Below are 16,900 nucleotides of genomic sequence, written 5' to 3'. Positions count from 1 at the left end.
GTGGGTGTGGTCCTAACTTATTTTTTGTGGGCGTGTGCTTGAGGGCCACACACACTTGGCTAACAAGACTAGAGTTGTATACAAGGAACAAAGGGCCATATCTCCGGAATGGAGAGGCGCAGAAACAAAAGAAAAACATCGCCGGATTCAGGAGAACAGCGGCATTTACACCACGTAAAAAATTACATAATTATGGCAAGTTCTTTAATAGGTTTGTTAATCTTACAAGGCCCAGTTAAGGGATTGTGAGCCAAAATTGATTCTTGTGCCCTAAATATGGAGAAGTGGCCTACGTAGACATACCAAAACATGATTGTAATTTCATTCTGTATATGAGGTGACTACTGGACGTTTCCATCTCTCTCATATTATTCTGGTCCTTTTTGCCCCCCAGTTCTGGCAGTATGGCCGGTGGGTTGATGTCGTGGTTGATGATTATTTGCCTACAAAGAACGGAGAGCTGGTGTTCGTCAGTTCTGCCCAGAAGAGCGAGTTCTGGCCCGCCTTACTGGAAAAGGCTTATGCCAAGTGAGTCACCACATAGCATTATCACAGGGGTTTTATCACTATTTGCTGATTGATCTTACAGTAAACTGATAACAGAGAGCAACAGCCAATATATATATACTTAAAGGGTAGCACCATATTTTTTAAATGCAAGTTCAAAGGGGTTGCCCCTCTTCAGAAAATGTTTGTCTATCTGCTCAATTTCTTGTAAAAACAAGAAACTGCACTTTACTTACCCTCCCCCGATGCAGCGCCGTGTCTATGCCGCTTATTCATTGTTTGTGTATAGGCTGCAGCGGAAACGCTACGTCATCAGCGCTGCAGCCAATCACTGTAGACAACAAGAGCCGCTGATCTCAGTGATTAGTTACATCTCTGCTTGTGCTTTGCAGTAGAATCTGTAGGTTTTTTTTCACTTCCATTTTGGGTTCTATATGACTTTTTGATTTTTTGTTTTTTTAATCTCATCTTTGGGGGGCAGAAGGCGAAGTGACCCTAAAACAATGATTCTGCTATTTCAATTATTGGGGCGTTCACTGTATGGGATTAACATTTATCATATTTTTTTTTTAGCTCAGACAGCTGCACATGCGCATTCCAGATATGTAATTTATTTTTTTTAAGGTTTTTTTAGTTAGGGAAAGATGAGTTGATCTGAACTTTTAAATTTTTTTTTTAATATTTAAATATGTTTTTTTTTCTTACTTTTTTTTTGTCCTCCTAGGGAACTTGAACCTGCGCCAATTGACAGTGGCATTAAAGGGATTAAACTGCTGTAATGGGAGCTAGTTACACTAGAATGCCATCTGTACAACACAGCAGGGACCCAAGCTGTGCGGTGCAGGCTCACAACACAGCAGGCATCCAAGCTGTATGGCGCAGGCTCACAACACAGCAGGCACCCAAGCTTTATGACTCAGGCTCACAACACAGCAGGCACCCAAGCTGTATGGAGTAGGCTCACAACACAGCAGGCACCCAAGCTTTATGGTGCATGCTCACAACACAGCAGGCACCCAAGCTGTACGGCGCAGGCTCACAACACAGCAGGCACCCAAGCTTTATGGTGCATGCTCACAACACAGCAGGCACCCAAGCTGTACGGCGCAGGCTCACAACATAGCTAGCACCCAAGCTTTATAACGCAGGCTCACAACACAGCAGACAGCAGGCACCCAAGCTGTATGGCACAGGCTCACAGCACAGCAGGCACCCAAGCTTTCTGGCAAGGATCACAACACAACAGGCACCCAAGCTGAACATGGTGCAGGCTCACAAAACAGCAGGAACCCAAGCTGTATGGCGCAGGCTCACAACACAGCAGGAATCCAAGCTGTATGGCGCAGGCTCACAACACAGCAGGCACCCAAGCTGTATGGCGCAGGCTCACAACACAGCAGGCACCCAAGCTGTATGGTGCAGGCTCACAACACAGCAGGCACGTAAGCTATATGGCGCAGGCTCACAATACAGCCGGAACTCAATCTGTAGTACGGCGCAGGCTCACAATACAGCACTCACCCAAACTGTATGGCGCAGGCTCACAACACAGCAGGCACCCAAGCTGTACGGCAGAGGCTCAGCTCCTGAGCCCTCTCCATCCATGCAGTGTAGACAGGCCCAAATAGCTCCTCCGAGCACAATCAGCCCCAGCACTTGCTCAGGTTCTCCAGGTGCTGGTGATAGTCCTAATTTAATATTATCTTAGTATAACAATAATTGTTATTGTTATTATTAATACTACTATTTTAATAATTATTATTATTGTGGTTTTTATAATTATCATTATTGTTGTTGTTCTTATTTTTAATTAATTATTTTTATTATTATTATTATTATTATTATGTAGTGTTGAAATTTTGGTAATTAAGACTTTTAGCACTTCCATGTTTTTTTTATCTAGATTGAATGGCTCTTATGAGGCTCTGAATAGCGGCTGGATTAATGAAGCCTTTGTGGATTTCACTGGTGGAGTGGACGAGAGTGTGGATCTGAAGGCGGCTCCCCCAAGCTTGTTCCAGATCATTCAGAAAGCCGCAGAGAAGAGGTCTCTGATGGGCGCCTCCATCAATGTGAGAGAAGGGATTTAGTGGGGAGCGATATCAGTAGGGATTGCAGAATGGAGGCTGACATTATGGAAGCCTACATGAAAAATTACCCAACTTTTCAGTTTGCAAAACGGGGTATAAAATTGAAAAATTGGGGTTGGTATGAAGAACATGGCGCTCCTGGGTAGTGGTGCACTGGATGGGTTTTACCCCTTCGAATGCAGATAAGAAAACTTGGTACTCATGAAAATTGTAAAGCAGGATTTCTTTTTTAGTAGGTAATCCAGATAGTATAAGATAATCGCATTCTGTACAGAGGTAATAGATATTGAATGGAGGCACATGCGTGACCACCGCTTCATACAAAGTGTTAAAATAAATCAGCAGAAAAGGTGAAAACTAAAAATGGAGCGGAGGAGACTAAATCTAATAGAAGAGCTGATGTGTGTGGAGGGAGATCCCACTACAATTTCTGTCCATCAATGTATTAAATGTATTAAACGACAATTCATGAGATGGTGCCCCCCACTAATGCCGGCAATGAAGGTCACAGCGGGTGAGGGGGAGATACAACTGTTGTGGAACTACTAGTGCCAGCTTGATTTGAATCGCATTAACAAGAGCTGGGTTTGTGGTCACATATGATGACTCCTATTACACACAATAACTTCTCCTTAGATTCTGGACCCGTCAGAAAGTGAAATGAGAACTCGGGAAGGACTGGTGAAAGGCCATGCCTACTCCATCATCGGTGTGTCAGAGGTAAGGACGGGTGTATATACGGTATATATATATATATATATATATATATATATATGGGGTTGCATGTCTTAATCATTGAATTCAGGTGTCTCATTCAGTCCCAATGTACTGTAGCTCATGTATAAAAGCCCCCCCCCCACCCCCGGTGTATAACATCCGGCCCCTCACCCTCCAGTGTATAACATCCGGCCCCTCACCCTCCAGTGTATAACACCCAGCCCCTCATCCTCCAGTGTATAACACCCAGCCCCTCATCCTCGGTGTATAACTTCCGGCCCCACTCTCCTGGTGTATAACATCTGTTCCCATTGCCCCCGGTGTATAGCATCCGACCCCTCACCCCCGATGTATAACATCCGGCCACTCACCCCCGATGTATAACATCCGGCCCCTCACTCCCCCAGTGTATAACATCCGGCCCCTCACCCCCCCCCCAGTGTATAACATCCGGCCCCTCACTCCCCCAGTGTATAACATCCGGCCCCTCACTCCCCCGGTGTATAACATCCGGCCCTTCACTCCCCCAGTGTATAACACCCAGCTCCTCATCCCAGGTGTATAACATCCACCCCTCATCCCCTCAGTGTATAACATCCGGCCCCTCACTCCCCCAGTGTATAACATCTGGCCCCTCACCCCCCCCGTTGTATAACATCCCCTTGCCCCCGGTGAATAACATCCGGCTCCTCACCCCCCGGTGTATAACATCCGGCCCCTCGCCCCTCGCCCCCCGGTGTATAACATCCGGCCCATCGCCCCCCGGTGTATAACATCCGGCCCCTCGCCCCCCGGTGTATAACATCCGGCCCCTCGCCCCCCAGTGTATAACATCTGGCCCCTCACCCCCCCCCCCCTTGTATAACATCCCCTTGCCCCCGGTGTATAACATCCGGCCGGCCCCTCATCCCCCCAGTGTATAACATCCGGCCCCTCACCCCCCGGTGTATAACATCCGGCCCCTCATCCCCCCGTTGTATAACATCCCCTTGCCCCCGGTGTATAACATCCGGCCGGCCCCTCATCCCCCCAGTGTATAACACCCGGCCCCTCACCCCCCGGTGTATAACACCCGGCCCCTCACCCCCGGTGTATAACATCCCCTTGCTCCCGGTGTATAACATCCAGCCCATCACCCCCCGGTGTATAACATCCGGCCCCTCACCCCCCGGTGTATAACATCCAGCCCCTTACCCCCCGGTGTATAACATCCGGCCCCTCATCCCCCAGTGTATAACACCCGGCCCCTCACCCCCAGTGTATAACATCTGGCCCCATCACCCCCCAGTGTATAACATCTGGCCCCTCACCCCCAGTGTATAACATCTGGCCCCTCACCCCCAGTGTATAACATCTGGCCCCTCACCCCCAGTGTATAACATCCGTCCCCCGCCGTGCCGTCTGCCTTTACTAACATGTGACAGAACAGCCGGTGGTGCAGAGCTCACTGATACCAGTGCGGTCCTGTAATAGAAACCACCGGGGTAACAAGTCCGTTCATGACATTTCTTCCCCCCTAAATCTTCCCCCATCACAAGAGAGTGATATTATTGAGAAGCAGAAGGAACCGCAGCAACTCAGCCACGAAGTGGAGACCCCATAACATTACAGAGCGGCGGGCCGAGTGCTGGGGAACAGAGGGAAAAGTCACCACCGCTCTGCTGACCCCATAACTGCAGAGTCCAGACCTCCTCTGGTAACACCAGCTCAAATACTGCGCCCCCTGGGAGCTTTATGGCTGAGCAGCTGCAGCCAAGCACAATGCCGAGCCGTACATCACCAGGCACAATGCCGAGCCGTACATCACCAGGCACAATGCCAAGCCGTACATCACCAAGCACAATGCCGAGCCGTACATCCCCAAGCACAGTGTCGAGCCGTACATCCCCAAGCACAGTGCCGAGCCGTACATCACCAGGCACAATGCCGAGCCGTACATCACCAAGCACAATGCTGAGCCGTACATCACAAGGCACAATGCCGAGCCGTACATCACCAAGCACAATGCCGAGCCGTACATCCCCAAGCACAATGTCGAGCCGTACATTACAAAGCACAATGCCGAGCCGTACATCCCCAAGCACAATGCCGAGCCGTACATCACCAGGCACAATGCCGAGCCGTACATCACCAAGCACAGTGCCGAGCCGTACATCCCCAAGCACAATGCAGAGCTGTACATCCCCAAGCACAATGCCGAGTCGTACATCACAAAGCACAATGTCAAGCCGTACATCCCCAAGCACAATGCCGAGCTGTACATCACCAAGCACAGTGCCGAGCCGAACATCACCAAGCACAATGCCGAGCTGTGCATCACCAAGCACAATGCTGAGCCGTACATCACCAAGCACAATGCCGAGCCGTACATCACCAAGCACAATGCTGAGCCGTACATCACCAAACACAATACCGAGCCGTACATCACCAAGCACAATGCCGAGCCGAACATCACCAAGCACAATGCCGGGCCGTACATCACCAAGCACAATGCCGAGCCGAACATCACCAAACACAATACCGAGCCGTACATCACCAAGCACAATGCTAGCCGAACATCACCAAGCACAATGCCGGGCCGTACATCACCAAGCACAATGCCGGGCCGTACATCACCAAGCACAATGCCGGGCCGTACATCACCAAGCACAATGCCGAGCCGTACATCACCAAGCACAATGCTGAGCCGTACATCACCAAACACAATACCGAGCCGTACATCACCAAGCACAATGCCGAGCCGAACATCACCAAGCACAATGCCGGGCCGTACATCACCAAGCACAATGCCGAGCCGAACATCACCAAACACAATACCGAGCCGTACATCACCAAGCACAATGCTAGCCGAACATCACCAAGCACAATGCCGGGCCGTACATCACCAAGCACAATGCCGGGCCGTACATCACCAAGCACAATGCCGAGCCGTGCATCACCAAGCACAATGCCGAGCCGTGCATCACCAAGCACAATGCCGAGCCATGCATCACCAAGCACAATGCTGATCGTCAGATGGAGCAGTGTAAAGTCGCCAGTTCTGGACTCTGGAGGAGATGTGTTCTGTGCAGTGATGGATCACACTGCTCTATCTACATCTGATGGAGGAGTCTGGGTTTGGTGATTACAGAAGAACGTTACCCCCTGACTGCATTGTGCCCGCTCTGGGCTGTTATCAGGGATTGGCCTCAACTCATTAGTTCCAGGGAAATCTTAATTTTTTCAACACAAGACATTGTGAACAATTGTAGCTTCCAACTTTGTGGGAACAGTTTGGGGAAGGCCCTTTTCTGCTCCTCATGACAGTGCCCAGAGCACAAGGTCCATACAGACATGGAGGGGTAAGTTTGGTGGAAGAACATGATGGACGGCACAGAGCCCGGACCTCACCCCCATCCAACACCAATAATGGAGACTGTGAGCCTGACCTCTCCCAACATCAGGGTCTGACCTCACAAATGCTCTTCTGGATGAAGGGGCAAAAGTTGCCCCAGACACCTCCAAGGTCTTGTAGCCATCCTTACCAGAGGAGCAGGAACCACTATATCTGCAGAAGGGCCATCTCCATGTCTATGGATATAAAATGTGAGGTCAGAAAAGCTCCTGTAGGTGGAATGTGAAGGGGGCACATACTTTTCTCCATATAATGTATACTGTACTGTATATAATAGGTCACATTCTATACAGTGTGTCCACCCATATCCTGTCCACCGCCATTAACTTGAGAATGGCAGCAGCTATAGGCATAGAAGTGGTGTCTAGGTATAGTAAAGTAGCCATGCACTACGCAATGAAACCACCTATAGCGCCACCTGGTGGGGAAAAACGGAGTTGGCATTTTTATTTGGAAAACGGAACGAGATAGAAAAAAAAAGTGAATTACAAAGTTGTAGGGCATCATCAATTCAATACGAATCGACACCTTGCATACAGAAATGCTATGATTAGAACGTGTAAAACTCACAAGGCTGCGGACGTGAAGCGATACCTCATGGAGACCTTCCTACAAGTCATTGGGTATGGTGGCTGTGTGGAGTGGCCTCCACGCTCACCTGACCTGACCTGACCCCATTGGACTTCTTTCTGTGAGGTCACATCAAACAGCAGGCGTATGCGACCCCTCCACCAACATTGCAGGACCTACGACGACGTATCACAGATGCTTGTGCAAACGTGTCACCTACCATATTGCACAGCGTGCAGCAAGATACAGTATGCTGTGCAGAGCCCAGATGTGCATTGCAGCTGACGGGGGCCACTTTGAGCATCAAAGTTAAATGAGCGCCATATGCGTGACCAGCATTCAATGTTTTGTTTTGGGGGGGGGGTCATGGGTTTCATATCATAGCATTTCTGTATACAAGGTGTCGATTCGTATTGAATTGATGATGCCCTACAACTTTGTAATTCACTTTTTTTCTCTATCTCGTTCCGTTTTCGAGATAAAAATGCTAACTCCGTTGTTTTCCACCAGGTGGCGCTACAGGTGGTTTCAATGCGTAGCGCATGGATACTTTACTATACCTAGACACCACTTCTATGCCTATAGCTGCCGCCGTTCTCAAGTTAATGGCGGTGGACAGGACATGGGTGGACACACTGTATATCATTACAATCTCTGTTCCAGGTAGAATATCACGGGCGCAAAATCCCATTACTCAGATTGCGAAATCCTTGGGGACAAGTAGAGTGGAACGGACGCTGGAGCGATAAGTGAGTGAAGGTGACAATTCACATTGAGCATGATATTTTTTTCTGCACTTCTGACCATTTGTAAGATTTGTCTTTGCAGCCGGTGAATTGATGATCTAGTCCTCCTCACAGACATACAAATGTATCCAGTCCCGCCTGTATTTTTTTGGCTTAAATACATATAATTGGAACTAATAATCATTTTTTTCAATAGAGTTTCATTAAACATTTTGCTTTGCATCCCTAGTATAGCCTCTGTGCTTCACTGTCTATTGCCGGCTGCAGAATGAGTTAACTGAGAATCTGTCAGTGAGCCCGCTCTGGTGGACTGATGGAGTTTTTTTTAGCTCCTTTCAGCTGATTTATGACCACTAATATGCTGGGAAACAAAAAGCTTGCAAAAAGCCACACGGTGCAACATTTTTAACAAAACCCCAATTGCAAAAATTATTTTTAGCCCCAAATACATGAGTTTATGTTAAAAAAAAAAAAAAAGTCCCCAAAGGTGAACGAGCCCTGCAAATGAAAAAGAAACTATTCAATCATGATATTCCTGCCTTCAGCTCCTCGGCCTGGTTACTACTGGACAATGCAACGAGACAGAAGCTTCAACTGAAAGGAGAAGATGGTGAATTCTGGTACGATATTGACCATCCGTAGAGCAATAGATTGGCGCCATTGTATCCCCTGACTCCCATCTTTTTATTCTAGGATGCAGATGGATGACTTTATGCGTAATTTCGATACTTTAGACATTTGCAATCTGACCCCAGACTTGGCCTGCAGCAACTACGCCCACCCATGGAACTCCAACTCTTTCGAAGGGAAATGGGTGAGAGGACACAACGCTGGAGGCTGCCGAAATTACAAAGGTGACGAATCTTGTATCAGGGCATGCTGGGAGTTGTAGTTTTCCTGTAAGATGGAGATCACTGATCCACGGAAAATGAATACAGTCGTATAGGAGATGTCTACTAGACAGCCTATTGTAAAGTTGAAACTTTAACTTTGTGTAAATAGTGTGTCAAAAAAAAAACTTTCCTTAAACCAATAGTTCGGGCAACTATAAGAAACGTTATAATATACTGTATCTTATCCAAGAAATGTGCTCCTTTCTCCACTTATGAGCCACTTCTTTCCCTCCACCTGCCTCTTTGTGTAAATAGTGTGTGTCAAAAAACTTTCCTTAAATCAATAGTTCAGGTAACTATAAGAAACGTTATAATACAACTTATCCAAGAAATGTGCTCCTTTCTCCACTTACGAGCCACTTCTTTCCCTCCACCTGCCTCTGTGTAAATAGTGTGTGTCAAAAAACTTTCCTTAAATCAAAACTTCGGGCAACTATAAGAAACTTTATAATATAAATTATCCAAGAAATGTGCTCCTTTCTCCACTTATGAGCCACTTCTCTCCCTCCTCCTGCCTCTTTGTGTTAAGTGTGTGTCAAAAAACTTTCCTTAAATCAATAGTTCAGGCAACTAAAAGAAACGTTATAATACAACTTATCCAAGAAATGTGCTCCTTTCTCCACTTATGAGCCACTTCTTTCCCTCCACCTGGCTCCTGAACTTACGATTCACCATCAGTAGCTGCTAAAATCCATTTTGTCCAAGACAAGATGTCCTGCCTGCTCACTGAGGCATCAGATTACAGCTATTAAAGTCTATCTAGAGGGGACAGGGGAGGAAGGAGCATAATGGAATAGAAAGGCACGGGTGCACACAGACCTGTGCTACTTCTTTCTAGTAAGTGTTTTCTCTCCAACCACAGCTGGACGCACAGCTACACTGCACAGTACTGCTGTGTAATGTCTTCCATACTGCCACCGATTCTGAACATGTGCTACACAGAGAGAGGAGAGCAAGAATCCCTCATATCTGTTCATGCTTTTATGGGAGACATTATAGTAGGTATTTACACCCACTAGCTTAGAGACAACTGAAATTAGAAAGAGAGTTTGCAGAGTGGAAAACTGGTGAAAACTGCAGGATACAAGTCATATAATAACTGGACAATGTCCTCCATTCTCCTGTATAATGTCCTCCATAGGGTTGTTGTTGCGGATTTTGAACATGTGCCACAAGGATAAAGGAGAGGAGGAATCGCTCATGTCTGTGCATGCTTTTATGGGAGACAATTTTGTAGGTATCTACACCCACTAGTTTAGAGACAACTGAAAATTAGAGAGAGAGTCTGCAGAAGGGAAAACTAGGGATAATGCAGGATACAAGTAATCTTGTAACCAAATAATGTCCTCCATCCTATTTTGAAGATGTGCCACATGGAGGCAGGAAAGGAGGAGGCTATTTTATAGGTATCTACACCCACTAGTTCAGAGTCAACTGAAAATTAGAGAGTTTGCAGAAGGGAAAACTAGGGAAAATGCAGGATACAAGTCATCCAGTAACTGAATAATGTCCTCCATGCTGCTGTTGCTGATTTTGTAGATGTACCACATGGTGACAGGAGGAGACTATTTTGTAGGTATCTACACCCACTAGTTCAGAGACAACTGAAAATTAGAGAGTCTGCAGAAGGGAAAACTAGGGAAAATGCAGGATACAAGTCATCTAGTAATTGAATAATGTCCTCCATGGTGTTGTTGATTTAGAAGATATGCCACATGGAGACGGGAGTACGAGACTATTTAGTAGGTATCAACAACCGCTAGCTAGCTCAGAGACAACTCAAAATTAGAGAGAGAGCCTGCAGAAGGGAAAACTGGGGAAAACGCAGAATACAAGTCATGTATTAACTGGACAATGTCCTACATGCTGCTGCTGACGATTTGGAACATGTGCCACATGGAGATAGGAGAGGAGGAATCTCTCATGCCTGTGTGTGTGCTTTTTTGGGAGACTATTTTGTAGGTATCTACACCCACTAGTTCAGAGACAACTAAAAATTGAAAGAAAGCCTGCAGGAGGGAAAACTAGGAAAAATGCAGGATACAAGTCAGGTAATAACTGGACAATGCCCTCCATGCTGCTGTTGCTGACTTTGAATATGTGCCAAATGGACACAGGAGAAGAGGAGGTAGGTATCTACACCCACTAGCTCAGAGACAACTGAAAAGTAGAGAAAGTCTGCAGAAGGGAAAACTAAGGAAAAACACCTCGGTTACTTACCGGTAGCCGGTTTTTCCAGAACCCATGACAGCACCATGTGAGAGAGGGATCCGCCCAGCGAGGACAGGAAACCATTCTGAAATAAAAGGGCGGTACCTCTCCCCTTTGTCAGTTGATTACCGAGAATTGAGAGGACCTCCAACAAACGTTAGAACTTAACTCTATCACCAACTATAACACACACATGCACACCCAGAATAGTGCACACTAAGGATGAAAAGGGAGAGATTATATGGGTGCTGTCATGGGTTCTGGAAAAACCGGCTACCGGTAAGTAACCGAGGTGTTTTCCCCTCACCCATGACAGCACCATGTGAGAGATTTCCAGAGAATAACGTATTAGGGAGGGACCAACGCCTCAAGCACCCTTCTACAAAACGAGAGATCAGCCGAGGAGGATAGATCCAACCGATAGTGACGGAAGAAAAAGGAGAATGTGAAGACCAGGTAGCGGTCCTACAAATCCGGTCAATAGATACCTGCGTCTTCTCAGCCCCAGAGGGCGACACCGCACCGGTGAAATGGGCCCTTAAGCCCTCAGGGAAGGCAGCCCCACTAGATGAGTAGGTTAAGCAATGGCCTCCCTAATCCACCTAGAGATAGTGCAGTTTCACACCCACAGACCTTTACTACTACAGACAGGGCTATGAAAAAGGACTGTGTTTTCCCCACACTATGTGTCACTGAGATGTAGAGAAGCAGGGCCCTATGAACCTCCAACGTATGAATCTGTTTTACCCCGGTATTTGTAGGATGGCCGCAAAAGAAGGGAGGATTATACCCTGCGTGCTATGGAATCGAGAGGCGACCATTGGGAGAAAGGGTCCTATTAACACCTGACCCGGCCTATCGTTGAACAACCGAGCGTAGGGCCGTACTACCGATAAGGCGTGTAAGCACTAATTCTGCGAGCGAACGCCAAGGCCCAGAGCAAAATAGTATCCAATGTCAGCAACGTCAAACTTCTTACTTCAACCGCCGTATTCCAGAACAAGGTCTCCCATCAAGGACAGGAAACCAACTGACGAAGGGGAGAGGTACCGCCCTTTTATTTCAGAATGGTTTCCTGTCCTCGCTGGGCGGATCCCTCTCTCACATGGTGCTGTCATGGGTGAGGGGAAAATGCAGGTTACAAGTTATTTAATGAACAGAAATGGTGTTATACACATGAAACAACAGGCACTCTTTAAGATTTTGACAGACCCATCTGTCAGTTGCTTATCTACTACAGGAAAAAAAGGATCTGACATTGAGTGTTGGATATTGAAATCTAGTATAGTGGATTCCTCTTTTCCCAGTTGTCACATGGGTAAATAGCCAAAGGGGCCACATACACATGATTATTGGCTAATCCATTGTGTGGGACCTTTAGTCCTTAACTCTTAGGGAATGAGAGAGCAGCAGTCCTTACACCCATCTTATTCCACAGGGACCTTCTGGACCAACCCTCAGTTTCTGGTGACCGTGGAAGGAGATGATGAGAACAACGCATGCACCCTGCTGGCCTCTCTCCTTCAAAAAGACAGACGGAAGGCGAGAGCGAGCGGGAGAGACTTCCTGGTTATCGGTTTTGAGATCTACAAGGTGCAGTATTGTAGACCATTGCATTGGTAGAGATGTCACACATTTTGCTTTTGTTACATACATCACTATGGTGTGATGGGAAGGGAGAATAAAGCTCCTAACTTCTTACCAAATGCAAAGTCCTCTGCGAAAGAACAGAATATCCGCCCTTTAAACTCTTCTAACTGATTGGATATAGTGGTATAATCGCCATGATGCAGCGCCCTCATGGCTCAAAGTGTTTTTCTAGGATCACAAAAATAATAAGACATCTTTAGGATAAGGTATTAGTATAAGTTTAGTGTTGATGGTAGTTATATCTTGGCACCCCCCTCTGCTCAGTCTTGGCAATCATGCCAGCATTGCAGCCTCAGGATAGACCAAAAAAAACTCTTTAAAGGGGACCTGTCATTTAAATTTTTAACTTAAACTGAGTTGGTCTTCCATTTGCCACGGTTTCACTGATTCGGGAACAGTTTTTCTTTTTCTTCTGTGATCCTCCGTTCCAGAGTTATGCCCGGTAATAACGATGCAAATTTTCCCTTCAAGCAACTGGGCGTGTACCACAGAATCTCTCTGTGGGCGTTTACCTTTCCTCCTCTGACACTAGCCAATCAAATTATAACCACGCCCACAGAAACGTTCTATGGTACACGCCCTTTCAGTTGAAGAGAAAATTTGCACCATTATTGCCAAGTGGTATAACTTTTGAATGGAGGGACGTAGAAAAAAAAGAAAAACTGTTCCGGAATCTGTCGAGCAGGGACAATTAGAGGATGCACATTTTAAAAAAATCCAATGAAAGGTCTTTTTAAAAGGGCTTGTCCAGTGCATTGGAGGGGAGCGGTGCTCATGATGTTACTCCACTTTGGACAAACCCTTGCTAATAGAGTAGTCCCTTAAAAGTGGATTGATTACATGATGTTTCTCTGCTGAGAATCCAGCAATTAGCTAAAATTAATAGTGAAACAAGGTGTTCAATTTCCCTACAGCGCCACCACAGGTGAAGTGAAGCATTACACATTGTCCATTGAAATCAATGCCTTTTGTAGTATCCTCTCTTATGTCACCCAATATATGGATCTAATTATTTTTATTGTTTTGCAGGTGCCAGAACAGGTGAATATGTCCTTCCATATGATGTCCAACTCGTTAGATCTCCTGTATCGGGACGTGTACTTTCTGTCTATGCAGTGTCTGATTTTCCTTTTTCTCACTTATTACTCCTTATTCTGAAATTTTCCAGTCTAAAGGCCCCGTTACACGCAACAACATCACTAATGAGATGTCATTGGGGTTACGGAATTCGTAACGCACATCCGGCCTCGTTAGCGATGTCGTTGCGCGTGACACGTACGATCGACCGCTAACGATCCAAAATACTCACCTTATCGTTGCTCGTTGACACGCTGTCCAGTTCCCAAATATCGTTGCTGTTGCAGGACGCAAGTTGTTCGTCGTTCCTGCGGCCGTACACATCGCTACGTGTGACACCGCAGGAACGAGGAACATCACCGTATCTGCGGCTGCCGGCAATGAGGAAGGAAGAAGGTGGGCGGGATGTTACATCCGCTCATCTCCGCCCCTCCGCTTCGATTGGGCGGCTGCTTAGTGACGGCACTGTGACGCCAAACGAACCGCCCCCCTTAGAAAGCGGCGTCGCTAGGCAGGTAAGTTGTGTGACGGGTCCTAGCGATGTTGTGCGCCACGGGCAGCGATTTGCCCGTGACGCACAACCGACGGGGGCGGGTACGCACGCTAGCGAGATCTCGGCATGTAAAGTGGCCTTTAGTGTTGGGTGATCCCTATTATTTTGCTTTTTGGGTTCTGCTGTGGCCGCTTTCTTCCTAAAACAGCACTACACTTGCCTTCAGGTTATGTGTGGTATTGCAGTTCTGACCCATTCCATTCAGTGGAGAGGAGTTGATCGGAGGCAACCTATGGACAGGTGGGGATCCATGCTGGAAGATAGCAGTTATGATGTTTTAGCCCTGTACACCGCGTTTAGTCTATGTGCCATGGATACCCTGCTGGTGTCCGGAGTGATGCCCATCCCTGCTTTATCTGACTCCAATTATTTGGTTACGTCTAGTTTGGTGACCTGAGCTTGGTCTCCCAGAGAGCCGAAGTCATCTCCAGCCTCATCCCCATGGCCCTCACACCCTATATAGCCAAGAGGGACATTACTGGGCGCTATGAGCTGACCCCTGGGCAATATCTGATCATCCCTACCACCTACATGCCTCAAGAGGAGTCATCGTTCAACGTGAGGGTCTTCACCGAGACACACCACACACTCAAGTGAGGAAGCCCCTATGACACCGTCCACCTTCTTCCATGTACAGACGCCCTTAGTAATATTAATTTGTTCTTCCACAGGGAGATAGACTGCAAAGTCATAGCCGAAGCAAAAGTGTTCCAGGTATGTCGTCCCATAGGGCATTGTAGAGGCAGCGCCGGTGAAGAAAAAGCCAAGATCACATCGGTCCAGAGGAAAATAAGCCAGAGCTGTAGCTCGAAGTGCTTGGGCCCATTCATACGTGGTTGTGTTTCCACATCACCGCCATATAGTGCTGCAGTTCTCTTATGTACGGAAGCATCAGGGACTACGGGATCTCAAAAAGTAGAGGCCGGAACATGACCGATACGTCTACACCGCCAAAGCTATGGTGGGCAGAACGTGACTGACAACTCTGCACCCCTATAATTATGGTGGCCGAACCATGACCACTACACCTCTGCACAGCCATAGTTATGGTATAAGAAAATGTAACCGCTACCTCTGCGCCCCCATAGTTATGGTAGCCGGAACAAGACCGCAATCTCTGCACTACCATATTTACGGTGACCGTGACATCACCGCTACCTCTGCACCCCCATAGTTATGGTGTCAGGAGCATGACCACTATCTCTGCAACCCAATAGTTATGGTGGCCGCAACCTGCCCACTAGGTCTGCACCCCCATAGTTATGGTGGATGGAACATAACCGCTACCTCTGCACCCCCATAGTTATAGAGGCCGGATCATGACCGCTACATCTGAACCCCCATAATTATGGTGTCAGGAATATGATCGCTACCTGTATCCCAATAGTTATGGTGGCCGGAATGTGATTGCTACCTCTACAACCCCATAGTTATGGTGGATGGAACATAACTGTTACCTCTGCACCTCCTTAGTTATAGAGGCCGGTTCGTCACCGCTACCTCGGCACCCCCCTAGTTATGGTGTCAGGAACGTGACCGCTACCTCTGTGTCCCCATAGTTATGGTGTCAGTAACGTGACCTCTACACCCCCATAGTTATGGTGTCAGGAGCGTAACCGCTACCTCTGCACCGCCATAATTATGGTGTCAGAGGGTAACCGCTACCTCTGCACCCCAATAGTTATGGTGTCAGGAGCGTAACCGCTACCTCTGCACCCCAATAGTTATGGTGTCAGGAGCGTAACCGCTACCTCTGTACCCCAATAGTTATGGTGTCAAAGGGTAACCGCTACCTCTGCACCCCAATAGTTATGATGGCCAGAATGTGATTGCTACCTCTGCACCTCCATAGTTATGGTGGCAGGGAACATGACCGCTACCCCTGCACCCCAATAACTATTCCATTAGCATTTCTAGGGATATATTGGTAAAAAGCGCATCAGTCTCCTAATATTCTATAAGCTCCGATCTGTCCTCTCCTGCAGGAGGGCGAGCTGCGGATGAGCAGCGAAGTTTTCAATAAACATTTTACCCGATTATCCGGACAGGACCAAGAAATCAGCCCCGAGGAGTTACAGAGCATCATGGTGCAGACCACGTCCAAACGTAAGAGGGAAAACTGAATGCATCTTTTCCAAGAGAAATTCCATTCCTCTATTGTTCCTCCTGGAAATGTATAAGTTTGGGATGTTTCCGTTTCCCTACAGACTCGCAACCTATTTTACATTGGCTACAGACACATCCAGACCAGACATGACCTATTTTGTACTGACCCTGGGTTTTTTTTTTTTCCTGTATTATGCTTCAGAGCTGCATTCATATTGCTGCTTTATTTTTGCACATCTCCCTTATTGTTTTCTTACCTTTGTTTTTTTATTTTTCCTTCTAGATTCGCATCTTAAAACTGATGGATTTTCCATTGAGACTTGCAACCAACTGCTGAAAATCGCAGACGTATCCTCACCTTAACCGAAGCGCGATTTTCCCTATGT

The 16,900-nt window shown here is 47.1% G+C and overlaps 1 protein-coding gene across 1 annotated transcript in view; it reads left to right on the top strand.

Annotated features, from left to right (window-relative positions):
• LOC142251041 (calpain-1 catalytic subunit-like) overlaps window positions 1–16,900 on the top strand; it is a 37,950-nt gene that overhangs the window by 8,289 nt on the left and 12,761 nt on the right. The window contains exons 4-15 of the mRNA XM_075323539.1: window positions 395–528; window positions 2,411–2,579; window positions 3,234–3,317; window positions 7,942–8,027; window positions 8,570–8,644; window positions 8,718–8,878; window positions 12,567–12,721; window positions 13,808–13,819; window positions 14,793–15,001; window positions 15,080–15,122; window positions 16,394–16,514; window positions 16,798–16,862. Of these exons, the coding sequence (XP_075179654.1) occupies window positions 395–528; window positions 2,411–2,579; window positions 3,234–3,317; window positions 7,942–8,027; window positions 8,570–8,644; window positions 8,718–8,878; window positions 12,567–12,721; window positions 13,808–13,819; window positions 14,793–15,001; window positions 15,080–15,122; window positions 16,394–16,514; window positions 16,798–16,862 (1,314 nt within the window). The remainder of the gene's footprint in view (window positions 1–394; window positions 529–2,410; window positions 2,580–3,233; window positions 3,318–7,941; window positions 8,028–8,569; window positions 8,645–8,717; window positions 8,879–12,566; window positions 12,722–13,807; window positions 13,820–14,792; window positions 15,002–15,079; window positions 15,123–16,393; window positions 16,515–16,797; window positions 16,863–16,900) is intronic.

This window comes from Anomaloglossus baeobatrachus, chromosome 9 (assembly GCF_048569485.1).
Source record: "Anomaloglossus baeobatrachus isolate aAnoBae1 chromosome 9, aAnoBae1.hap1, whole genome shotgun sequence".
Taxonomy (NCBI): domain Eukaryota; kingdom Metazoa; phylum Chordata; class Amphibia; order Anura; family Aromobatidae; genus Anomaloglossus; species Anomaloglossus baeobatrachus.
This window is presented reverse-complemented; position numbering and strand designations above follow the sequence as displayed.